A 26,429-nucleotide genomic window follows, 5' to 3' on the forward strand; every position below is an offset into this window, starting at 1 on the left:
TCTCCTGCAAACCAGCTACAGAAAGTTCACAAGGGATTATTGCTTAGAAACACAGCTCAATAAATGACCCCTCTATTTCGAAGTGTATTCTAGACATTAAATACTAGTAGTCAATACTGCAATAATGAATCTGTGACCTGAATCTTTAAGGCATTGCAATCTTTGTACTTTTCCATAGCTCAAGCAGCCAGACAGATTCATTATATATTTTTATAAACCCTGTCTTTCTGCCAGTATTAATACCTTTTAAGCTATGGCCTTGAATCACGATGTTCAGCTTCGTGACTCGTGCAAGTGGCATGGAGTACCTGATTCTGATCTGGACGTGCACTGTTTAAATATACCGGTGTATTAGTCTTTCGGCATGGTCAGTGAGTGGAAGGGGGGGGGGGGGGGAAGTAAAAATCAAGAGACCTGCGTTTTAGTCTTATGTGAAGTAAATACTATTTTTTCCTCTAAAATTTCTTATTGGACTCTCCAGCAGTTAATCAGGAAGCAGAAGTATCCCTCTGGAATGACAAGAGTAATTACTGTGCATTCTGCTTTGCTTTTAGGCCCGTCTGTTTTAATGGATGCCATAGTCTTTTGAAGATGCTTCGAGGTGCGTCTAGCTTCAGAGCTGGTACGCATTGCATCATGTCAATCTGTAGCACTGTGGATATTGTTCTGTATGAGTATTATGCATTGTACATCAATGCATCATGCGTGTCTGCTGTACTATTGATTGCTATGATACCACATAACACACAAAATGACGTACACAGTCACCAAGTGGAACCTGTAGCCAGTTTTTAAACTGAATTTTTAAAAGGATTATGAAACGCACCTCTGACTTTAAAATGGGTAGTAAACACACCCACCACCTCCACTGGAGCAACAGAGAAACCCTTTTGTGGGTCACCACTTTTTGTATATGCAGCTGATTGGCTTTTATAAATCCTGTCTATCTCAAAAATTTTACTTTATAACATACTCTTCCTTGTATGTCTGCTGTATAGACAGGGACCGGTGTACCAACCGGTCTGGATTCTCATGGTGGACTTCAGAGCTTTTTGAAAGTATCCTAATCTTGAACAAAGTTAAACAGCAAATCAAATTACAACATTTTACCGTTTCGTTTCAGGAAGACTTTAGACATTGACATTTTCTCTCTTCTCCTTTTTCTTTTTTTGCTCTTCTTTTTTTTTCCTTGCTCCTCAACAATGGTGTACTATGACTTTATTTGCCTCAGTACTGTATGTTGGCTGTTGTCTCGTGTAACACCTGTCTAAATGTTGAGGATTTGGCATTTTCATGACGTGTATATATACTTTAAAACTACTGTTTCTGAAAGAACTGCACTTCTTTCTACCAGTAAAGGAGAAGTTGTGGTGCGCTCGATTTCCCTAGCTTTAGTCTGCCAGGAAAACTGCATCATCCCCTTTTGACAATTCTCCCGCTTGGCATGAATAAGACAAATCTTTCTCTTTGTCCCACAGAGATTTTTCCAATATACTTTATATGCATGTGCACTTTGGCTGAAAAGATCGTGATGAGTCGTTATTATCTAGTGTGTGGAAATAACCCATTTTAAAAGCTCCCATCCCTTCTTCTCCCCGGTATTTGCTCTAATATGAATATTGAGTCTTTCTACCATGTGTCTTGCCAGCAAGCCTACTCCAAGGTGACTACGTTTTATTGAGAAATTGGTTTGAACATACTATAATTAATGTGTTGACTTTAGTCCCAGGTGGAGGAATACAAACAGTTGAAGGACACACTCAACAAAATGCCAAGTTTCCGACAACCTGAGAAGTTAGAACGACCAGATGAGCAACCAGAGGTGCGAGTGGCGTCTCCCCGCAGTGACCTCCCAATGCACCATGAAACCGTGGCTGAAGAGCACGAGGAGGTATAAAGTACTGACTGGCTACAGATGCTATAGGAAATGGTTCTTATTCAGCAAAATACTAGCTCTGTGCTTAATGTCTATTAGAAGCGTATGTTTAATTGTACACGTTTGTCAATTCTTGAATAAAGTGGTAAGGAACAGTTTAATCTTATTGAGTAGTAGAAAAATACATTCACGAAGACCTTTTCTCATTACCACTTTAAACTGGTTTATGTAAGCTGCTTTAAGAAGTTGCTAAAGATCTTAATTTTTTGAATAGTAAGTGGTCTCTATAACTTTAGATATCTCCTGTGTTACAGAACAAGCTTTAACAACTTCTGAAGAAATTGTCTTTTCATGTGTTTTATAAAGTTCCAGTTTCACTTAAGTTTAGTATCTTTAAAATTAACGCTATCTGATGTTCAAAAAGAAAAAAGCAATGTTGTGGTTAAAATCTAGAAGGTACGAAATCAGTTGTGGTTTTGTTTGACAAGAGTTCTTGGCCAGCAGAACCTACAGGAAATAAAAATACAAAGCTTTGTAGATACAGGATTGTAGGAGTTTTTTGTTCCACTTCAGATAAAATGAAGCTTAACCGACTTTATGATGCAGTTGTACAGCACCTTGCCTAGCTGCGCAGCGCCAAGAATCAGGTATTGATACCGTCTGGCGGGAGGCTTAGCTTGTTCCAAAGCAGGCATTTGGCTCTCCTGATAACAGCTTCGCTACTGCAGGCTGGAGTAAAGGCATCCGTATCTGGTCCTTGGCTCTCTTGAAAATAAGTAATCCGTAATATCTCGTGCACACGTAATCTTGTGTGATTTTTGCAGAACGAGAAGCTAAAAGAGAGAGAAGAAATAAATACCCAGGAAAAAGAAGATGGAGCTGAGCCTTTTCATTTGCAAAGAAGGGCTAATGAAGGCCAGCATACCAAAGAACTGAATATCCAGGAGCAGCAAGAAGCTGGAGAGGATGACGAGCAACGTGTTGATCAAGTCGAAGAGGAACGCAAAAAAGAACTTGAAGAGGAAGAAATGGAGCAGGCAGGTCAGCCTGAGCACTTGGAGGAGGAACAAGATCAAGTACCAGAAGAGCATGACTGGAAAAAACAGGAACAGAAGGAAGAGGAAACCAACATGTTGGGCGATCATCTTCATTCAGAGGTATGGAGCTCTTCTCTACTAATTGATTAGATTTGCTGTTTAAATGAGGCATCTCTTGCGATTGCTGGCAGTGTATTGCACTCGCCTGCTTCTAGGTAAAATCAGTGTCATACTTACAGAAAGTTTGGGATCTGGACCACTCGCTGGTTTTTAGAAAAAAATTACCATCATAGAAAATTTGGGACTCCAAGCACTTGGATGCACAGGTTTCAGACTCACCGTCAGCACACATGTACCACAGTGCTGGCCAAGTGCAGCTTAATGAACATTAATTCTGCTGATAAAAAGCAACAGATGGAAAAAAAGAGCAGTCAGATTGAATCTCATCTCCTGCTTTAAATTTGAGGCCTGTGGTGGCTGATGGGAAGAAGATGAGAATGAGACTTATCTTCATCACTGATGGAGAGCTGTCCTGCCTTACTAATTCGATGCATCTCAGCAAATTGCAGTGTGTTTCCTTGTCAGATGTACCTCCCTTCTGTAAACACATTTCCATCTAAATGTTCTCTGTCGTTTGACAGGAGGTTTTTAACTGCGAGATGAACGTGACTAAAATAGCCAGGGGAAATCAGTGCATAGCAATGGCAAGTCTTGCTCTATGCAGCTCTAAATAAAACCTGCAAATCCTGGATTTACATTCTAGATTGGATCTCCAGTGGAGAATATATTTTACTGATCTCACCTCAGGCTTTGTAAATACTTAGTCTCCTAGCAGATTAATTGTATGACTCCGCTGCGATGCGAAGCCGTTGTTGAAGAGGTGCAGCGGGTTAGAACAGCAGCAATAGGTTGAGCTGTGAAACTGCAGTTAGAGTACTGCTGACTGTAACAGTGTGCAGAGTCTCACTTAAGGCTCAAAGCAACCCCGATTGAAATTACCAGGTAAATCAATGGAAACGTATTTTCTGACTTAATTGCCAGCCATCAAAACTTCCTTTACTGGTAATATCTTGGTGGGTTTATCATTATCGACATGTGAGAAAAGCATGCATTCCTCCAGCCCATTATCTCCTCTTCCTTCCTCATGTCCTCCACAAACACCCCAACATTAAAAACGATAATTAAACTTTAAGCAGAGACAAGAAAACTTAAAATAACTTTGCTGTAATTTTGCCTATTGCATGTAGCATCTGCATATTCTTCCTTCTTGATAGGGTTCTGCATGCTTGTTTCTGATGATTGAAATTATGATTAATCTATGACTAACACATTTCTTTGACAGATAACATCAACAAAAGCTGTAACAAAAAGACATAAGCCAGCTTATGAACAACAGCTAGAGCAGCAACATCTTGCAGCCCAGAGAGCAGAGGAAGCCAGTCAGCTACGGGAACATCAGGAATCACTGCACCAGCAAAGGCTGCGAGGACAGCTATTACGGCAGCAACAGCTTCAAGAAAAAGAGCTTCAGCTGCAGAAGCAGGCAGAACAAGGAGAAAAACTCTATAAAAACCGGCTCAGGTTAAATTCTTTTACATGAGTTTGTCATGGTCTGTGCTCTAGGTTTTATGGCTTCCACCGTACCATCTTTGAAAAGAAGGTGGTTTAATGCTATAAGCCTTGACTGCCCAGAAACTAAACTCAGTGAGCCTCATCTTCTTTTCAAGGATAAATCTTACTGCTATTTTAAGGGGATTTTTTCCTTCTTTTTTTTTCCCCTTTTACTATGGAAGCCTCTGAAGCCTGGAGTAATGAGTGCACATTGCCATGTGCATCCTTGAGAGAGGTTAGGGGCTTCTGGAATACAATGCCCCTTGTCTTAAAGCTTGCTTTAAATTAGTAATTATTTTCCACTAAGCAGCAGTTACGATCTTGGAGTACTGAGGAGCTCCAGTATCAGATATATATGAGGGCACCTACGCTAAAGTTTCTCTTAAATGTGAGATACTGTTTTTAAGTAATTCCACAAGGACTTTCTGGACAAGAGCAGCTAGTATTATTTGCGTTGTAGAGATAAAATCATGATTACAGGAGAAACCAGCATCCTGACAGCATCATAGTGTTATTGTGAATGCAGTTACGTTCATGATATTGGAGCTTCTACATGCCTTTCACCCTGCCTGTCGTGTTTCCTCATGCTTCTGCTTAGTTTAAAATTAGTCTAAATCTACCCTTTTCTAGTTTAAAACCGTTACCTCTTGTCCTATTGCAGCTGGCTCCGCTAAAAAGTTTGTCTCCGTCTTTTGTGTAGGCTCCCTTTTAAATACTGAAAGGCTGCAGTAAGGTCTCCCTGGAGCCTTCTTTTCTCTGGGCTGAACAACCCCAAATCTCTCAGCCTGTCTTCATGGGAGCAGTGCTCCAGCCCTCTGATTGACTGTGGCCCCTGGACTTGCCCTTGGTGAAGTCCTGCTGGCTGTCCTGAATCACCTCCCTGTCCTCCACGTGCCTTAGCATAGCTTCTAGGAGGATGTGCTCCGTGATCTTCCCAGGCACAGCGGGGAGGCTGGCAGGTCGTAGTTCCCAGGGCCCTCCTTTCTGCCCTTTTTAAAAACAGGTGAACGTTTCCCTTTTTCCGGTCTGCTGGGACTTCACCTGACTGCCACGATTTTTCAAATATCATGGAGAGTGGCTGGGCAACTGCATCAGCTAATTCCCTCAGGACTCTGGGATGCATCTTGTAGGGTCCCATAGACTTACGTCTGTACAGGTTCCTCAGGTGGTCACAAACCTGATCTCCTCTTACAGGGGAGGGACTTTGCTCCCCCAGTCCCTGCCTTGTGGTCCACCCGCTCCAGCGTTTGCCAGTGAAGACTGAGGCAAACATGTTGCTGAGTACCTTGGCCTTCTCCTTGTCTGTTGTTACCAGTTTGCCAGTCTGTCTCATCGGGGCGGTATACTATCTCTGACCTTCCTTTTCCGGCTGACATGCCTGTAGAAGCCCTTCCTATTATTCTTTGCTTTCCTTGCCAACTTCAGTTCTGTCCACGCCTTGGCCTTCCCGACCCCATCCCTGCACAACTGGCTGGCATCTCTATACTTTCCCCAGGATACCTGGCCCTGCTTCCACTCCCTGTGCATTTCCTTCTTGCCGTTTAGTTTGACCATCAGGTCTCGACTCAGCCATGCTGATCTCTTGCCCTCCTTGCCTGATTTCTTATACCTGGGGATCAAGAGCTCTTGTGCTCTCTGGGAAGCATCCTTAAAGATCTGCCAGCTGTGTTCTGCTCCCTTGTCCCTGAGGGCAGTTTCCCAGGGGTCCTATTGACTAATTCTTTGAACAGCTGGAAATTTGCTTTCCTGAAATTCCAGGTCCTGACTTTACTCTTTGCCTGACCCATATCCCTCAGGACTGCAAATTCCACCAGTATGACAGAAATACATGGAGAAATACAAGCAGAGAAGTTAGCACAGTAGGACAAGAAAGTCTTTGTTCTATAAAGTATATTTCACAAAAGAGGATGCGAGAAAACATTAGGTAATAGAAAGCTAAACTGGAACCCATTCTGGCAGGAGCTGGGAGAGGCAAAGATGTAGGATGGTTTGTTTATTAAAGCAGAAACATGTTTTTTTGAAACTAAAATGATGTATTGGCATTTAATTTCCTCAGCCAACAGGCCCATTATGATAACATGGACCATGATATCGTACAAGGGGAAGAAGAGCAAGGTATTCACGAAGAGGAAGGAGGTAAGATACAATTTATGTCTTTACCATATTCACAGGTTCCCTGTGTACTGCCTTTCATGCAAGATTTTAATATTAATTTCATATCCAGTTTGGATTCAAGTAAAATACAAACTCACAATTTAAAACCAGAAACTCAAATAATACTGGCTGAACTGAGTGACATACAGGAATTACTAAAGATCATATCCACGTTCTTGACAGTAAAAGTGTCCTTTTGATTGAGCTACTAGGATAGGGCTTTGTGTATCTTGGTTACGTTCCTGGCTCTGCCTGCTATTTTGTTTGATCTCTTCAAATTATATAATCTTTCTGTGTCACTTTCCTGCTAGCAGTAAAACAATTTTGTTAGCGCCTTTTGTTTAGGTAAGCTCTTTAGGTAAAGGCTGCCTACTGCTAAAAGCACGTATGCAAGCTAGTATGTAGGGGACTCTTTAAAAGGCTAACTAGAAACCGCTGTAATACAATAACAATATAAAATATTTGTCAGCTTATGAACGCGACAACCACCACCAGGATGAAGGTGAAGATGATGATCAAAATAATGCAAATGAACAGCAAGAACCAGAGCATCAAGTAGAAAATCAGCAGGCTGATGAATCAGTGAGTATGAATTAGGATGCTATGGATTGCAGTTGTTACTGAAGTGAAAACCCAAAAGTCTCATCTAGTATAATTGCATGTTACAGAAATAAGATGAACCAGAGGTCTGCTAGGAAGACAAGTTTGACAGTTTAAAACTACATCTAAGATCTATTTAAAGTTGTCCTTACTGATTTGGGAAGAAGTCAGAAAAAGCTTCCTTGTTGGAAGCAAGTTGGGTTTTTTTCTACATTCCTTTGATTTGTACTTTAGGTGGAATAAAGGATTTGGACTTAGCTGGAACCTGAACAGGTCAACTTGGATTCAAAAAAGTAACAGGAGCGGTCAGTCAAAAAGAGCGGTGATGCTATTTTTCACGCTGAGTTTAGTTAAGAGGTTATGAGCTAACTCAATAGCCACTGGAGCCAGCTGGAGTCTACAGAAGAAGCATGAGATCTTGAAAGAGGTCATACCTCAGCACTAAGACAGCCATGATGTCGATTACCCGGAGATCTGGATGCAGAATATTCAGTCCTGCGCCTTCCCCCAAGCTCCATCTTACTTGGGGTTGTGGAACACCAAGCATATTGTCTTTACTTCCTTTCCCCTCAGCAAATTAAGCTGTATAGCAGATATTTCTAAAGGATCTTTAACTTCTCAGCTATAAAGAATGTTTTTACTGAACAATAAGCAGAAAGAAAATGTTCATTTTCTGAACCGCAAAGTACGATGACAAGTGAGTGTTGTTTTCTTTTGTTTTATTATAGGAGTAGACAAGGTCAATATTGCAGGACAGACTGGTACTAAAAGACCACATCAGCTCTTTGGAGCCATGAGCATTTAAACTCTTATCTTTTCTCACCTGGCCTTATCAGGCATTGTCAGTTGTCAGATAGTCAGTACACAAAAGGAGTTCTACAGCCGATGTGAAAAAGTCATCAGATTCAATCTGTTTCAAGCAGCCAGGTACCCCTACGCAGTGCTGCCTGTGCTCAGTGCTGCAGTACTTTTTCTTTCAGGAACTGACACTTGTGTATTGGGTAGGGCTTGATCTAGTGACCCCTGATGCCTGTGGAGAGATTCCAGCTGGTTTCAGCAGGTCCGGAGCTGGCTCTAACATAGCTCATGCTAGGGTAGCTTTCAAGGGAAACGGACTCTGACTGTGAGATAAAAATATGTATTTAACATTCACTTCTGAAAATTACAGAAGGCAGCTGTGGAAGATTTGAATCCTGCTGATGACCCCAACAATCAGGGAGAAGATGAATTCGAGGAAGCTGAGCAAGAGAGAGAAGAAAATCTACCTGATGAAAACGAAAAGCACAAGGAAGCCAGTCAGAAACAAGGACACCCAGGAATGGAAGAGCACCTAGTGGTCAGTAAAAGGAAAGGAAGCACCTATAGGCCCTCTTTAAGGATAGTATAGCACAGCTTGGTGAGAGAATGCTGAACTAGGGTTGTTTGGGTTGTTTTTAAGATCTCTTAAGCCATACATGACAGTGCAGGTAAAAGTGTGGAGTCCTTCCTGGTGATGGGCTGGTATGCCTTTCATCACCGGCTCCACCCAGCGAGGCTCTGTAGTCCCGTCGTTCAGGGCCCCTGTATTTACCGTCGCACAAGCCCCTGCAAGAGCACCCGTTCATAAAAAGAGCACCTGTTCATCAGTCCTCGTGTCTTTGCACAAATCCCTTCCGTGCCATCAGCGCTCAGCCAGCTGTAAGCAGCAGCGTCATTCTCCCTCTATGGCCGTTCCAGGGGATGCTGCGCATTTCAACCGTGTTTAAACTGTAAACTCCTCTAGGCAGAGATAATCGGTATTTTTATGGCATTGGTCTTTAATGGTGTGAATATTTCATTGTCTTCCTGCTTAGTATGGAAAGTCTTGCTTTATTCTGCGAAGTGATTTTTATTATAATTATTCTGCTGTCTATTTTTTAATTTAGGGCAGTTCTAAATCATGTAGCCAGGCTATCATTAATACTAATGAATGCACTATAACTTCTTATGCTATTATTGTTACTTTGGCCACGAAGTTTTAGTTCCAGAACAAGAAGCTTTAACCTTCCGTCTTCTAAAGTTAATAGACATGAACGTGGAACTGAATTTTTATATGATCTTTCTGCAGATGGCGGGAAATCCTGACCAGCAGGAAGATAATGTGGATGAACAATACCAGGAAGAGGGAGAAGAGGAGGTAAGAAAACAGACATAAGCATACATGGACTCGGGTAGCACAGCACATCACCGTTAACATTCACCGTTGGTATCTTTTATAAGTGCCAGATGAACCCAAGTCACTTTGACTCTAAGAAACATAGGATGCCTTTGCCATTACTCTGCTGTCCACTCCTGGACACTGTTGGTGTTACTCGTGCTTATGTGCTGCAGTTCATGCAACAGGGTATTAATTGTGCAGTAACTGAAAAGATTAAGCCTTTGACAACGCAAGGAAGAATTCCTGAAAACCTCAAGCCTTCTGAAGGTCACTGAAAACCTCGTTAACTTTGCATCTCTAATCACATGCTGCTGTTCCAGGCAAACTGGCTTCCTTGGCCAGCTACTTATTCCTTAGCTCTGACTTTGATTTATCTGTGCTCCTCCCAAGCAATGCACGGTCTGTAAGCCCCTCCTATTGGTGGAGTCAGTCAGGAGCTGTTAGCACATCGCTTTGAACTGGAGGGGAAAACGAGGGGAAGGGCCTTTTTCCTCCCTACGCTGAATGGCACGCTCGTTATGCATGCGCTAGCATAAGCTGCCCTGCAGTTCTCCGATACGTACCCAATCAATTGCCGTTTTCTACTTCCTACATAATGATTTACAAAAAGCAACAGGAACAGCTACTCATTACTCACTCCCTTGTGGGGAACACTTTGTCTAGATTAGCTGGTGTGCACTTGGGATCCACTAGTTCAGAAGAAGGTTACTTAAACAAGGTCGTGAGGAACTGGGGGTAGTCTTGGCAACTGCTCTTTGGCTTACAGGAAATCATTTAATATGTTCTTGATAAAGGACTATAATACTTCCAGTAAGCATACTGGTCAAAGAGTGAGCAGTCATCGAACAAGCAATCAAGAAAGAATTCAGATGCTGTAATCAGGAACAGATTCTGTAGTAGGTGGGCTCAAGTATTGTACCTTGCTGCTGTTCAGATCTTGCCCTCATATCCCTCAAAGTGATGCAGGTTCGGTGGCTGCCCTTCTGCTGGCAGCACTTCCTAACCCCAGAGAGCTTGTTCACCAGCAGCTTTGCCTCCTGTTGGAAGCAGCTGCTGAACACACTCTCCTGCTAGCGGTGGTGTTGGGAAGGCTGTTGCTGTTGCTGCTGTGGAGAATGACAGCAGCTGCTAGCAGCAGTCTGGTCCTCGCCCTGCGGCAGGGGAGGTGGCAGCACTGAGTGGCGAATGTTTCCCAGCCAGGTGAAGGAGCTTTTTCCCACGGGAGGGCTGTACAGCCTTACAGGAGGAGCATATGACACGGCTCGCAGGACACCCTTTGGAGCAGAACGCAGAACAGCATTCTCCGAAAGACAAGTTTACTTTGAAAAGCATAGCTCTTTCAAAGCTGCACCTAAAGGGACGTGGAAGCGAGGGAGAGGGCTGAACCAGAAAATCATTGAGGTTAAAAAAGACCTTTGAGATCATCAAGTCGAACCGTTAACCCAGGACTGCCAAGTCCACCACTAAACCATGTCGAAGCGATAGCTCAGGACCTGAACATCTGGAACACAGATTCAGCATGGCCTGCTCTTTCCAAGGGTAGAGTTGGGAGAGATTCTTCTTCGCTCCCAGTCCTCCCTTGCTCTTTTGTGGCTTTCCAAGAGCAGTTGGCAGAAGGAGCACTCAACTGCTGGGAAAACGTGGACAAAGTTACCATTAAATACGTGCACTGCATATCGGAGCTGAAACAGTTGTAGGAGTCCAGGGTGGGGTGGAAGGATCGGTATTGTCTCTTTGCTGCATCATGACTCTTACTCTGAAGGACAAGGAGAAAATAATATATATCTGAAGTTAAAACATGGAATGGAAATCTGGAAGTGTTAGCTGATGATGGGAAGGTCTGTGAAAATGGTACTTAAAAGTGAAACATGCTCTCAGAGGAAGTGAGCTTCCCCATTGTTGGGCGGTTGGTTTCCACCCCCCCTCTAACCTCTCCATGCCCTCTTCTCCCTCTCTTTCAATCTTCATGCTGTAAAAGTGTCGCTGTGAAAATGCATACATTTATGCCACAGGCTACTTTTTTAAAGGAAATTGAAATATACAGAATGTTTCTGTACTTTGTAGATCCAGGAAGATTTGACTGAAGAGAAGAAACGAGAACTGGAACGCAATGCTGAAGAGCCATATGGTGAAAATGATGAAAATGTAAGTAGTGTATAAACCCACAAACTCGGTGACATGATTAAACACTTAACATAACTGCGATCATGTCACAGTGCCATTATATAATAATTGTTGTAGCTTGCTTTAGAGCATAGACCTTAAAATTTCATGCTGTCCCAACATGCTTTTGCTCATCCTTCCACCCCCACATCAGTTCCTGCTGCCTGGAGGCCTTTGAAAATCTTTCCTGTTTCTGTCCATCGGCTTTAACAACTCCAGCTGACAGTCATTCTTCCTTTCCCTTAGCTTCATCTCATAAAAAATAAACTGTAAGGAAACTGGCAGATGCACTGACTCTGCTGTTCTGGGTTTGTTTGTTGGGTTTCCCTCCCCCCCAATCAGGCAGATGAAAAGAATAACAGAGGAGCAGATCAAGAGCAAGAAATGCAAGAAGAGAACAACCAAAAAGAAGTTCATGAAGAAAATTACGAGGAGGAGGACGAGGAGGAGGAAGGCAGAGCTGTTGCAGCAAAAACTCGTAGACGAGGGGAGATGTAGTCCGCCTCTTTTTTTTTTTTTTCCAGCACAAAGATTCCTGTGTGTGTTTGTTCTTTATTTTTTTTTTTTTTTTTTTTCCAAAAAGCCCAACAACTTTTTTAGGATATTTAATTTCCCAAAAAAGTTTGTGTTTTAGACTTTTTACTTTTCTATTAGATGGTCTCCTATGTTTATATGAATACGGTATTTTGATACTCTAGATTAGGATTTCTTTTCTATTACAGCTGTACATAAACAGACATCCTATAGGTTTAATTTTTTGTAATTCTGGGCATGTTTTATAAAGGCCATTTTGGAATACACTCTTACCTTGTCCAGGTCCGACAGATGTTTGGTCTGAATTTGGACGCGTTCACCATCTGAGGGAACATACCTAGTGCCTAAAGGCCGTCGACGTTAGTCACCCCAGCTCTCGTGGTCTTCCCTGGCAGCTTTGCTGACTAACGGCTGGCCGCTGCCTGCCCCGGGCAGGATCTGCGCTGCTCGGAGAGGCCCAGGGGTAGTTTCATTCCTTATAATCTCTTGAGATTCTTCAAATCCTTGCGGACAAGCACATGCCTAGCTATTTGCAGGACCAGGCCTTTTATAGGTGCAGAACTAACATATAAAATATGCAAGTTTTACAAGCCTTCAAAATACAGCCAGGTTAACAGCTGTTAATTTTGGCAGCTGTTTATATACAGTTAAATTATGCATTTATTTTAATGAGCATGCCTAGGTACTTCAATTACATGCACTACATAGCAGATAATGCAAATAGTGGTATGCTGAGATGAGATGTGAGCTACGAACCAATTTAGACTTGAAGATCCATTATGCCAAACCAAAACACTACAGCTGTCATGTGAATGAAGATTTATAGAAGGAACACTTTTTTTCTCCTAGTTAATATATATTAAAATATTTGACCGGAGAAATAAAATGACATTGCCTCAGTGACATGCTTTCTGGAGTCCGTAGAGAGGGTTAAGGCGTATTAACTGCGTTGATACGCTTGGTGCAAGATGTTGAACTAAGGCCTTTACCTTCTTTTACTTATTTATATTTAAGTCTATGCTGGAAGGATTTCTGTGTCCCCTAGTGTGAAAAATCAGACTAGGGAGAAGTCCCACAGAAGTTTTTTTGAACAGCCAACATCTCTAGCACTGCATGCTGAAATGTAAGGGGCGGGGGGGGGGGGGGGGGGGAATGACAAAAAAAATTGTGCCTTGGTGTAGGCTACTATGAACATAATCACGGTGCATGAATATATACAATATTTGTATTGGTACAGACCCTAGTTATTTAATATATGTTAAAAGGAGAACGGGAATCTGGATTTCCTAGGCTACGCCCCATTGCTGGAAATGAGGTGCACAGTAGCTCCCCATGAAAGTGTGTGTTAATATATAAAAGGAGAGGGTTTGGGATTTTTCCCTTTTTTAATAATGATGCATAGCAATGTTTTTAGTTTAACTTTTTATATGAATGTAATTTAATTCATTTTTCTACTAACTCAATTATATTATGTTTTATAGCTGGTTTCCATTCTTTGCAATTTTCCTAAATGTCCCAGACACAGTGCTTATGTTTCATAGGAAGATTTTTGTCAGCAGGTATTTTGGGTTTTCTAGTTACCATAGATCAGATTTACCTTATGTATAAAAAAAAAAAGTTTACATGATACTGTAAAATGTATAATATGTACATAATCTTCAGAATACAATTATTTTGGTAAATTGGCCTGTATTTTTAATGTCATGGTTGCAGTATTTAATTATTTGAGGCATAATAAAACTTGACTGCAGTCAATAAACTAGAGTATCGTTACTGATCTTTCACCAGTGTGCCCGTGTTTTCGTTCATGCCGCGTTAACGGAGCGCAGCGGAGAGCGGCAGAGGGAGGGAGCTGGCAGCGCCGTGGCGTGTCGGTGAGGGGCACCCGGGGCAGCACCAGCACCGGGGGCAGCACCAGCACCGGGGGCAGCTTCTGGCGGGCTGGAGGTGCACTCTCTAAACCGTTACCGCGACCGAGGCCCTTCTCCAGCTGGAGCACCAGAGCACCTCAGCCTTCTGGCCCCCCTGACAGGGGCACACAGACGGGCCGCCTGCCCTCGCTCCTGCCCACCCCGCGGGGCAGGGGCCACCCCCGCTGTCTGTGTGGGGCCGCTCAGGCCAGCAGAGCCCTTCCCACAGAGGGGACGGCTCACGGGGGGCAGGGAGGGCTCCCAATGCAAAGGGCTCCATCTTCTCACCGTACCTAGCACTTACAACAAGCCGGACGCTTTAGGTACGCGTGTTAATGGCTACAGCATGGCCTGCAGGGAACACGGGCCCCTTTCTGCCACAGTGCAGAAAAAGCCACTTCCAAAGTCACCTGTGGGTACAAACTACCTGCTGGCACAGCACCTCTGCACCAAAATAAGCTGCTGCTCCCCCCTCCCCCATCGCCTCCGCAGTTTGCTGCCTACAGCCGACGCTCGTCACGCTGGCGTGCAGCCCCTCTGTTAACGCCGCTTTGGCGATGTCCTTTTGTCTACTCTCAGGCTGCAGGGTTTCACTCGGGTGACTTGTGGCTCCGGCCAGAGCCCAGGGAGACAACAGAACTCTGCCCAGAATGAGAAGCTGCAGAACAAGGGCTCCTATTGTGCGGGAGCAAGGCAGCACTGGCAGCGGGTGCAGTGTTTACTTCAGTAAGCATAACGAACTCACAGCTAACACAGACAGGCCAAGAAAGGTCTTAATGAAAGCCTCTTCTGTCCTTAATCAAGGGCCTATTCACTTCGGGCAAGAGTTACTTGACTGAAGACCAACTTTCCGGGAAAGACTCGAGGCCTGGCTGACGGTAGCGCTGTGTAACCTCTGCAGCGCCTCGGCCACCGCTCCGGCAGCGGCTGCCGCTGCTTTCCCACGACTCCCCGGCCAGCGCCGCTCCCTGCCAGTGGCTCCAACTCAAAACACAATTCCTTGGTTCCAGTAATTTGGCAAAAGCCAAGGCAAACTGCACGAGACCTTGCACTGCTGCCTGCTCAGTTGCTGCTCGCCCTAAAATGATCCCGACCTCTTTACCTGACACACGTCACTTAGTGCCAGGCCCCGCGGTCCCACCCGGTAGATGAGCTGGTGGTGGGAAGGGGGACCCACATGGCAGGTCCTCATTGCCCTAGGATGTCTTCTGGGGCACAGGGAGTGCTGAATGCTCTGCTAAATCAAGAAAGTGATGTTTGTGACCTAAAAAATAAACCGGAGACGGCGCGCAGCTCTGGCGCTGTGGGCATACTGGGCAGACGGCAGAGGGAAATGCTCTTTCCCAGTTTTACTGCTCACAGAGCGCGACTCCCAGCATAATGTTGTGGCAAAGAGGACTAACGAGAGTCCTGTGCCAACGGTGTGAAAGTACAAACTCAAAAGGAAAAGTTACATCACTTCTGGCTTTGGCAGCAAGACAACTGCTATTGGCGTGCTGTGACCAGGTCTAGCCTCCGCTCATATCAAAATACTGGAGACTGTTCAGGGAACAGGGTGAGAGTGACAGGAAAACTTGGCGTATAGAAAGAAAGTTTGTGCTACAGTCAGCTCAGGAAAGAAATGTCAGGGTGACTTGATTTGTGGGCTAGGAGAACTCACAGGGGCAGCCAGCCGGTGAGACGGGAGTCCTCAGCCTCCCAGTATAACCCAAAAGTAAATCCCACAATAAAATTTAGGCCAGAAATACAGAGTAAATGTTTAGCAGTGGAGTTAGTTAGTCATGGCAGCAATTTTTTTAGAGGCTGTGATGAATTCTTGATCACTAGACATCTTTGCAAAGTCTTTCTCGTTCAGCCCCAGCTGGGGCATCACAAGATAAGCCCTACTGCCTACGATAAATTGAAAGGTCAGTCAAGAGGATCACAACAGCATGCTCTAGCCATAAAATACATGAAACAATAACACTCACTGCAAAAAATCAAACCCAGGGGAATTCATTCTGTAGGTCAGGAAATCCTCCAGTGGATCAGATACAATATTATGGCTCCACAACTCATCTCAGTAAAACAACTGCTCCTTGCCACACGGCCTGTCACAGCTCAGTGTGTTGGGGAGCTGGGAACCACTTGCAGGCAGAAAGCCACCACGCGCCGTCAGGGAGCCTCTCGGCACCAGCAGGCAAGCAGCACCCAGTCTGGGTTTTGTCCACGTCTATTAAATGCCACCACGCTAACCTAAGGCTTGATCTAACCCCAGCTGAAAAGTGAGTTAGGTAGCTCTCCTTTAAAGCACACATTAGGGGGGGAAATATATATAAAGTCACTGTGGTGAGGAATGAAACACAGATGCACTTGCCATCGAAGCACAAGCTAGTTTCTGACAAGTTTAATCCACTTTTGCTACAGGTTTTCATGACAAAGGAGCCGTAGAGCGGTTATTGCTAAAACCGGCCTTCACTCAGCTGCTCAAGTCTGAGCACGTACAGCGTGTTTGCTGCGTGCACAGAACTTCTTACTCTGCTACACGCAGGAAAAATTTGTACTCTTCCAGCCAAAATATTTTCAGGGTGAAGGGAATAAGAAACCCAAAGCTGTGTATCCAGACCAAGATAAAAAGTTGCCTTCAGTGCACCTGACATCACCAGCTTTCAAACACATTTCCTTTCACTTCCACAGTTCTTGCTTTAATAGTTCTTGCTGGTTCAAATGCAAAATTATTCCTTATTTTCTCCTCATCGCTTTTAAAAGGGGATAGAAAAAACCCAAACAACTTTGCCATATCTATTAACGAAGGATTTTTAAAATTTTGTTAGAAGTTCAGCATATTAAAGGTATTTATCAGCTCTATTATAGTCAGGGATTCAACTGACAAAATTAGCAATGCCTTTACTTGTTCCGACATGCTGACATACACAACAGAAAATTCACAGGCACGTTGAGAGCAATAACCTACGATGCCTTGAAACACAAGCACTGCACTGCAATGTATATTTTGTTCTCAAAGCTTCTTCTGCCTGCAAACCTCAAATCATTATGAAAAAAAACCCTGCTAAACTGTATCTTAGGGAGAGGCAGAGAGGCAAGGCCACACAAGTGATTTGGGAAAGATTGTCAAGAAGAACCCTGAGAAGACAGATCAGGCTGGGCCCCAGTTCGGCCCCAGTTCGGCCCCAGGGTCCTGCCATACCCTCTGACCACAATAATCAATATTATACTGCATCTTCCGCGTGTCTCAACCACAGAGCAAAACGGTCTTACCAGTTCAAAAAAATGTTTTGCAACAGGCTTTTGACCTCTGGCTGATCTCTCACTATTCTAGTCTCACAGCCCTCACTTGTACGAGTTGCTGCCCCCCCTTGCATCACCCCGATGCCAGCTAGGGGCTATGCTTTCCCTAAGTTCCATTCCGACATTTGAGCTGCATGAATTAATGCTCCGTGAAAGTTTCAGAGGTGGCAAAACTATCAGGACATTTTTCGTCGTAAGGGCTGTGTATGTCAGCCACGTACGTGATCACAGCATCACGCGGTGCCTTGGAAACACTCCTGGTGCCCTCGAAGCCACAGGAGCGGAGCCCCCAGCGAACGCCCATCACAGAGCTAACTGGCTAGGAAAGCCCTCATTTCATAGACTTGCCTTCAGTGATTAATTGCAGTATTTTCACAGCCCTACAGACTTTCATAGGATGCCCTCAAACAGCTTTGCTGCCTGCGGTTGAGTAGGAGTCCCCTTCCCAGCCAGCCATGCCGACACAGGAACGCTGCCTTCTGCGTCTGCCGGCACGAGCCGCTCCGCATCTGGGTGCCGCTTCACACGCAGCAGCCGGGAAACACCGTCCTTTCTCCCCATCCTTATTTCATAAACCACACCATTGCTTCCTGCAGAGTAACTCAGCCAGTTCCATTCCTGCTGCCCATTGACCCACCCCGGCTGGCGCTTGAGTGAACCGAAGCAACTTTGATTTCTACAAACACATGAGTCGCAGGCACTGGTAGAGCTCTGGGGGTAAAAACCAGACTGACTACAGCAGGAACGGCTCAGCCCTTAGCGCCTACGGGAGATTTCTCCCCTGCCACCTAACCTCTCGGTTCATTCGTTGCTGTTTGAGAAGGGCCTCCAGAACAGCCATCAGTCACCCTGAGCAATGAGCACGCTCATTTTGCAGTTCTGCAGGCAAGGCACTCGTTCATCACGGGCTGCGCCAAGCACGGGCAGCGCTGTGTCCCTGTCTGGTCACAGCCTTTGCGGCTCCCCGGTCACAGTTAGTTAGGATGTGCTGGAACGGGGCGTTTTAGGAACGGTGCTCTCCTGCTCCAGGTTGCAGGAAGAGGTGAACATCTCCCTGCATCTGATACTAGAGAATCCCCAAAATGTTGACTCTCTCTGATCAGAGGTATGCAACAAGCTGTTCCAGGATTTCTTGATGTTTGTCCTTTTCCATGAGGGAGAAGGCAACTGTAGGGATGTGCTTGCTGAAAAAAAAAAAACCCTTCCGTGTAAAGAAAAATTTCATGGGGAAGGATCAGGGCTGAGCTCTTGGTGTGCCACAGGTCCGAGCCTAGCTGTCAAGCAAACCACAAGCACTGTGATAAATTGATTAACAATTCCTAAACATTCATAGGGGCTCCTCAAATCTTCAGCATTACGCAGGAGGCTCACGGAACTCATCGTGCATCCTCACACAGAGGATGGAGTCAAGAACCGGCAGCAGATGGCCAGGGCCGGCCCAGCAGTACCTCCTGCTGGGGCTCCACAGCCACCCCTGGCTCTGCCACCTCTCTTTTCTCAAACAAGTAAAAATATCTACCATCTAACCCGCTGCCACCAAGGCAGGACTGGGGGCTCTCATGCATCAGAGGTCAAACAAATGGAGGGTCTGTGTTCCCATCAGTATCTCTCTAAAGGCCACCAGTTTTTACCATGAATTTACAGAGCATCCAAAGGCAATGTCCCTCTCCTTGGCAAGGACTGTGGTTTACATCACAAAGAAGTTAGCACAGTTTCACTCCTGAAAGAGCTCATATTCACGTCAAAGCAACATTTTTACATTTGTCCACAAGGTGCAATTAAGACCTTAACTATGAATTGAAGTAGATTAAAAAGGTGATCTTTAATGAAAGGTTAAACTTCACAGGGAACTTTATACACTGCCTTATACCAAGGGAACAACAACAACAAAAAAGTCCTAGATGGCATTTTGGAAAAGACAGCGTCCTTAATTAATGAGCAAATGGTATTGTTAGCTGTTCGTCAGAACAAAATAGCTAAAGTGTGTAGAAATGAGATTATGAAATCAATTCACAGACTATTTGGGATACATTATTCCACTGCTGTCAAAGAGAATGGCAAGACCTGCAGTTTCTCCCTGGCCTGTGGAAAAGACAAGCTCAGCCTTTCCTGGCAGGAGCTGCAAAGTACCTTCTGAAAGCAGTAATTGTGGCGAACAACCCAGGTCAGCCCTGTGCAAGATACTCCTGATCGCAGGAGCTGCTTGTGTACAGGAGACACCGCAAGCTGAACGTGAACAGCCCTCCCGCGCTACCGGGAGCCGATTTTCTGATCATTTATAGTGACAGGTGAGAAATGCGATGGCTTCTATATATTAAGCTGAGATGGTTTGGACTAAACAGTGTCCTCACACCCAAACAAATCCTACCTGCATTTAGCCTCACTAGTAGTTCTAGACTGTAATGCCAAAGAATAAAATCAGTACCTGGGAAGACACAGAGTCCTCGCCGAAGAGCTGGGGCAAGGCACAAATGGGAGGTGGAGCGCTGCCAGGCACCTCGGCGCACCTCAGAGTGATCTATTAAAAGCAACAGCGGTGCCAATGAAAACTGCTGTAATTAAGTCACAGCTAACCAGGGCCTGTGCCAGCAGACTGATATGAAAGGAAGATTAAAGGAGTTCTCTATTTCACCACAGGAATAATCAACAGGTTTTAGAAATGGACTTATGCAAATGCCTGTCGCGGCAGCTACACCTTTGAAAGCTTTCGTGTGACCTCCTGGCAAGTATCGGGCACCGCAGTTGTTTTATCAGCCACAAAGGACAAGCTTAATTCAGCAGCAGCTGTGGTGCTGGAGCACGGCTGGGAACAGGGGGCAGGGAAGGGACCAGAGGAGGTGGGCAGAGGGGGAATAGCTGGGGTTACTGTGCCGGAAAAAGGCGTAGGGATGAGGGACATCAAACCACATGACACCAGATTCCATTGGCTCTAGTGTCCATGGAGCAATTCGTGTTACCTTGAAATTATATAGGCATGTATAAAGAATGTACAGAAATATATATTACATTAAGAAATAGTTTGTCCTAAATTGTATCTACCTGAACCTGGGGTAGAAGACTTTTATAGATGAGCTCAGTTCTGAGTTTCCAGCTACTTTCTCCTGCAATCAGAGTCAGACCTTTCCAAATAGCTACATCCTAGCAGCCTCCTCCACTGAGGAGTAGCAACATCATGTGGCACAGAAGAGACAACTGGCACTCCTTTACACTCCCCGGGCTTCCAAATGCTGTGGGAGACATGGAAATGGTTCCACTTCTTGTTTTAGTTATGCCAGATGGCCATGTTATCAGATCGATTTGCTTGTAAAATTAGGGGATGCGGTGCAATAATGAAAAATGCCGAGATGTTTACAATCTCAAGATCAATATTTTGATAGGTTTTAAATTTATTGAAAGTAATGCTGTAATTGAAGAAAGTCTTTGTAGAAGTGTTATAATTCACAGCGATAAACGTGCAAAGCCACAAACCACGTTATTCCTGAAAAGGCATTGAGATTTATCCTGGAGAAAGTTTCTTTAATAATTAGAATATTGGACAACCTGGTACCCTTCTGCGGTTTAAAAATGGTAGAAAAATTATTTAGAAAGGAATTTCACATTGGTGTTTGTGTACATAGGTACGTAATCCCTACCAGGAAACATACCCAGCTCTGCTAGCCCAAAACCCAAAAACCTGAAAGATCAGGTGGGTTATTTGGTGGCTCTGTTACAAAGCAAGGTGACTCAGCACAAGTACGAAGAAAGACAATGTCAAAGCTTCTAGTTCTGCTTCAATTTTCCATATTGATTTTGACTGTAATATAATTAGTAGTTCGCCAGGTTATTCTGTACAGTGGTTCCACAGTCAGCCATTCCCCTTAGGGGCCATCCTCGCAGCGAACATCATTACATTCACAATTTACCTTAACCTGCTACACTCCCCACCCAGACAAGCCTTCGTGCCATATTGCTTCAGTTAACGTGAGAGACTGCTGGGCTGCCGCTACCTGGCTGTGACACAGCACCACTTTCCTACCCTTTCTTACCCAGTTTTCCTTTATACTGTTTAGGTTTCCTGCTTTTAATGCTTGTTCTTCAGGGGACTGGGCTTCCATTTCTTCACATAAGTCCGCGTGAATGACACTGCTACCCCAGGGCTCCCCCTTACGCACTAAACTGATTTATAGAGCCTCAGGGATTTAAGCCCTTTGCAGATAATGTCACCATGAAATTAACCCAAACTCTACGTCTAATCCATGCTGTAAGTGGACCATCTGCATTATAGACATGACAATCCATGTTGTAAGGAGTGAAGGAAAGAAGTGGGTGTTTTCATCTTGGTGGCTAGCAAAAGTTTCACATCTCGCAAACTATTAAATGTTAGAGTACAAAAAAAGAAGAGGAAATTATTTGAAATTTCTCTCTATCTTAGGAAACTGCTAAAGTTTCATGAGTATTTCAAAAAGCCCTGCCTTTCTAGCAAAGTTCCTTGGTTCTCTTTGGTGTATTACAGATGTGGATTTTTTTCAGACCAGGCACAGCATCACAGATGCACGGATTAAGATCCCGTGTGGGCTGACTGTATCTTTGAGCATCAGGGGAAAGGGGGAAAAAAATTTAAAAAATACAATCAGTGTTGTTCTTTCTACAGAGCAATCCCATGCTTTGTGCAGTTGGTTCATGTGAACACAGATCAATTGCAATTACACAAATTTCTAATTCTTTTTGTGATTAACATTTTCTATAGCCAAATACACATTTACACAGAACCTGGTCTGCGCAATTTTCTCATCCTGCACCATCTCTTGCTCCGTTCACATTGCCTCTACATCGCTCCTGTAGAAAGCATTATCGGTCTGGAGTAAAAGCAGAGAGTCAGGTTCCAGTTTTCAGAAGGTTTTGTTTCCTTGCCTGCATGAAATGGTATTTTTCCTTCTGATGCTGCTTTCCTGGGACGGTTGTGCCCTGAAGCCAGAGTAGCTGCCAGGTTCGATTTTCAGGGGACCCTGCTCACTCTCTGCCCCTGTTTACTGATGACTCAGCCACCAGTTACCAGCCCCCCAACGCCACAGTGCCTCACCACCGCAAGCCGGGCACGAGCCCTGGGACCTGGACACGACAGAGTCCAGCCCCGCCTCTCTGCCTCCGCAACCCAGACCTCACCGCAATGAACACACACACACAAAGAAAACAGAGGGACAAAGAAAAGGCTTCAACCCTCTCCGGAGGGGCTTCGTTGGTTCAGTTCCTTCTGATTTCTTAGGGAGATAAACACCCTCCACATTTTGTATTACCGGGCCCGCATTCAGGAACTCAGCCACCAGCGAGCAAACGGCTTTCATCCTCTGCAAGACAGGTTGTACATCTAACTGTCAGAGACAGAAAGCGGTAAGCTTTTAGTAAACATTCCCCATCCCTCACAAGATTTGGGGCCACGTGGGTACCATCTCTTGCACAGCACCGATGCATCATCCTTTTTTTTTTTTTTTTTTTTTTTTCCCCCCACAAATCATTTACAGTATTCTCAAAAAAAACGCTCACTTCATTGCTTGCTCTTCCCAACAGGTAGCAAGCACACTAACAGCCAAAGGAATACAAAACCTAATAAGAGGATTAAGTAGAGAGGATTTCTATTTAATATTGTATTAGCAATAGCAGATACCTTGCCTGCGTATTCTAACTCCCTCACAGGATACAATGTCCACGCTTGTAAGGGAAGCTTATTGACATCTGATCAGTCAATGTATCTGTTCTTGTTTTTTAATGACCCCAAGAGTTGTTCCCACAGGCTCACGTAATCTTACCAACAATTTACCCTCATCAATTAATAATTGTCTTTAGGGCCTTTTAAACCCTAGAACCTGCTTTAGCTCCTTTGCAACAATTCTCTCAATCATAAATCAAGACTCGGCGCAGAGCAGGATTAAGCCTCACCAAACCAAACACAGCAGTGCATAACAAACAGCTGAGAGACAGAGACAGGACTCCTGTGCGTGACCAGCTCCAGCACCTACAAACAGCAGCAAAAAGCCTTCCTCAAAGGAATTTGGATGATTAAGGAGTTAGGACACTAGATTTTGGACTTTGGTGGGATTGAGTCTTTGCCGCTAAAGCCTGCATGTGATGTTTGCAAGTAGTTTCTCCTCTGCGTAAATGGGGAGGACAGGACTTTGTTATCACACAAGGAGCTGATCAATAAGAGTGTATTAAAGATTCACACGTAAGTGCATTAAAGCATCCATGCTATGCTAATGTGTCCCATTTAAATACTATAAAAAGCTCAGTGGGCTCTTGACTGAACCATTAAGTGAATGATAGGCAAATCAGAAGTGTCCAAGAACAAAACAGAATTACATTCTGCTATGAAACACTGGGCAAGTCCTATAAAAATGGGGCTGCATAGTAGTAAATTGCTGGGAGATGAGCTTTATTTCATGGCTCATAAGCGAAAGTGAATCTTTAACAACCTGTCAGTCCTGACAGCTCTGCCTCTGGAAAGAACTGGCTTCTCGGGTGCTGCCGCCTCCAGCCCCTGGCCCAGCGCCTGCAGGCAGCGGCTTGTCTCCCGGCACAGCTGCCCCGTGCAGGGCCAGCCCCGTCCCTCCACAGGGAACCACGGGCTGGAGCGTTCCAGAGGCAGCGTCTGCCCATATGGTGCCGGGTCCCCTAAATACCGTGAGATGGCAGAGAGCCTCCCAAGCCTCCCAGGGCTGAGCCCACCGAATGCTGCAGCGAGGAAGACACTGCAGTGAATGCAGCACCAGCCAGTCGAGCTGTGCAAACACCTCTTCAAACTGTGGGGTCTATTTTTACGTGTTCTGCTCTCTGCCAAAGAGACCTTATGCTTCAAACAAACAAGTTAGTCGCTAATAATGTTATCGCTCCAGTTTAAAGAAGGAGGCACTGAGAGAGATAGCAGCCTGCCTGAAAACAAACAGAAAAATCTACAACAAGGCTACAAACTGAAATGGGAGCAGGGCTCCCCTGTGCCTCAAAATTTGTGTCCTAGTCCAGGGCCTAACCAAAGCAGAAAGATGCAGTGTTAGCTAGCTGGTTTTGTGTTAGGAAAATTGTTAACACATGGCAGTCAAACAACAGGATTGGCAGCAACTGTGGTGCAACAAAATACATTACAAGAGGGAAAGATGCATATTTCAGAGACACGGACCTTGGTGACTGCGCTGTGCTCACTGAACTGGTAGGATGGATGAATTTGGGGAAAATGCACGTTAATACGCAAGATGTCCTGCAAACACGAGTGGCTTTGCTGCTCCCTTAGCTTGCTGGCAGAATGTTTACCTAGCCTTGTATGCCAGAAACCTAACATGTGCCAATAAATTATCTCCTTTTGGATTACCATAGAAATAACTTGTTTTGTTGCTGGCTGTTCACTTAGGGAGCACAGTGCCACGCTCCAGATTCAACAATAAAAGCCAACAGGGGATCTACACAAATCAGCACTTTGCGGCCATTTCTAGAGGTAAAGGTCTATGGAAACAATAGACAAAATCAAAAATATTACAGAAATCCCTGAGGTTCTGAAAAAAAACAAAACCAAAACAACAAACAGATTTAACCATTGCCCCTTACTTATTCACATAAGGTCATTATAACATTTGGGGTTTTTTTATCTGAAAGTGAAAAGCATGAATTCCTGAAACCTTGAGATGAGAAACCAGCCTAAAACCAGAATGTGTTTTCCCCTCAAGCCAAGTTCTTCACCTTATTCTCTCCCCAGATACTGCACTTGCCTTCAGCTCCCCCCTCCAAGCTGCTAACCGCCTTACACAACCCCTGTCAGGCTAGCACTTCCATCTCTCTCTGCCTAATCGTTCAACTATTTTCCTTTTCCACAGTTGTTTTTTTTCTCCTGATAATGATTTCTTGTTACCCTCCAAAAGGCATTCTGAATCTGTTTTCCCCAAATCATACAGCACAATAAATTATCAGGAATTAAATTAGCTATCAAAGGGCTAATAGACTCATTCCTTCAAGGGCTAAATTAGCTTTATCAAACTTTACTTGGAAGGAGGAAAGTTTAAAAAACAAAAAACCACCTTCCAATAGGTTTTATTCCTCATTATGTATCCTGAAGCCTATCTTCAATAGCTACTCATGGGACTGAGAAAAGTCAGCTGCTCAGTACAGATGGCCTTGAACTAAAGGTCAAAGAGAAGAGCATGAAAAACGTGGAAATACTTTAAAACCATTCTTGCAGGCAGCAGTTGCTGGCTAGAGTTACCTTTCTGTATAGGCTTCACTGTCTTTGAAATGCCTTCTCAGTATTACCTCATTCAATTTAATTTTACAAGAAATATTTTTGGTTTAGCTTTGCTTTGTGTTGAAAGATATCAGAAATCCTACTTTAAAGAAAGGTAAAAATATTTGCTTCATTGTGAAAGGATTAGGAAATATGGATAGCTGAATTAGCTAAGACATTGCATAATATCAAAGCAGCCTGGACTCTCCATTATACAATAAAAACTTAATGACAAAAGCCCTCAAAAACAGATTACAAGCGCTATTTTTCCCTGCATATCACATTGTGATCCCCACTGGTAGCCGAGTAGATGAAAAAGCTATACTGGACATTATTACATCTAGGAAAAACACTAGGTAAATGCCTGTTGTCTACAGTCCCCTTCAGCTTGCCAACTGACAGCCAAGCAAAATAGAGTATATCATTACTTTGACATTACCACTTAAATACTGCTCTCCAATCACAGCTTACTGCTGCACTCTGTACAGTTTATTTCCGATGCACTCATCAAAACCGAGATTATATGAAAACAGAAATCCCTGATGTAACCGGCACCGAATCTCTAACATTTATTTGTAAGACCCAGCAGCCTGTGCTACCAATATGGGCCAAGAAGCCTTTTGGGTACAGGATCTTCCCTTACCTGGGTGAGGCTGGACCAGACAACCTCCAGAAGATTCCATTCCAACCTGAACTCTCCTGGGATGTGATGTTCCTCCCAGACTTTCTATCCCAAGCATGAACGCCGAGTTGCCTTGTTCTGACCACTACAATGTGTTTCAGCAACAAGATACACCTGTGAGCAGACAATCAAATCCAGCTGCCTTTGGCAAGGGAAATA

General features: G+C 44.3%; 1 protein-coding gene across 4 annotated transcripts in view; it reads left to right on the forward strand.

The window, feature by feature from the left end:
- GOLIM4 (golgi integral membrane protein 4) overlaps positions 1-13,935 on the forward strand; it is a 36,682-nt gene extending 22,747 nt beyond the window's left edge. For 3 of the 4 annotated variants that reach the window (XM_055817174.1, XM_027784781.2, XM_013298147.3), the window contains 9 exons: positions 1,724-1,891; positions 2,701-3,033; positions 4,256-4,494; positions 6,581-6,660; positions 7,148-7,260; positions 8,447-8,614; positions 9,365-9,433; positions 11,519-11,599; positions 11,960-13,935. In XM_055817174.1, coding sequence (XP_055673149.1) covers positions 1,724-1,891; positions 2,701-3,033; positions 4,256-4,494; positions 6,581-6,660; positions 7,148-7,260; positions 8,447-8,614; positions 9,365-9,433; positions 11,519-11,599; positions 11,960-12,115 — 1,407 coding nt within the window. In that variant the 3' untranslated portion in view covers positions 12,116-13,935. Of the gene's footprint in view, positions 1-1,723; positions 1,892-2,700; positions 3,034-4,255; positions 4,495-6,580; positions 6,661-7,147; positions 7,261-8,446; positions 8,615-9,364; positions 9,434-11,518; positions 11,600-11,863 lie in introns of all 4 variants that reach the window. The other variant, XM_027784783.2, reaches the window with a different exon arrangement.
- The last annotated feature ends 12,494 nt before the right edge of the window (positions 13,936-26,429 follow it).

Source organism: Falco peregrinus, chromosome 12 (assembly GCF_023634155.1).
Source record: "Falco peregrinus isolate bFalPer1 chromosome 12, bFalPer1.pri, whole genome shotgun sequence".
Classification (NCBI taxonomy): Eukaryota; Metazoa; Chordata; class Aves; order Falconiformes; family Falconidae; genus Falco; species Falco peregrinus.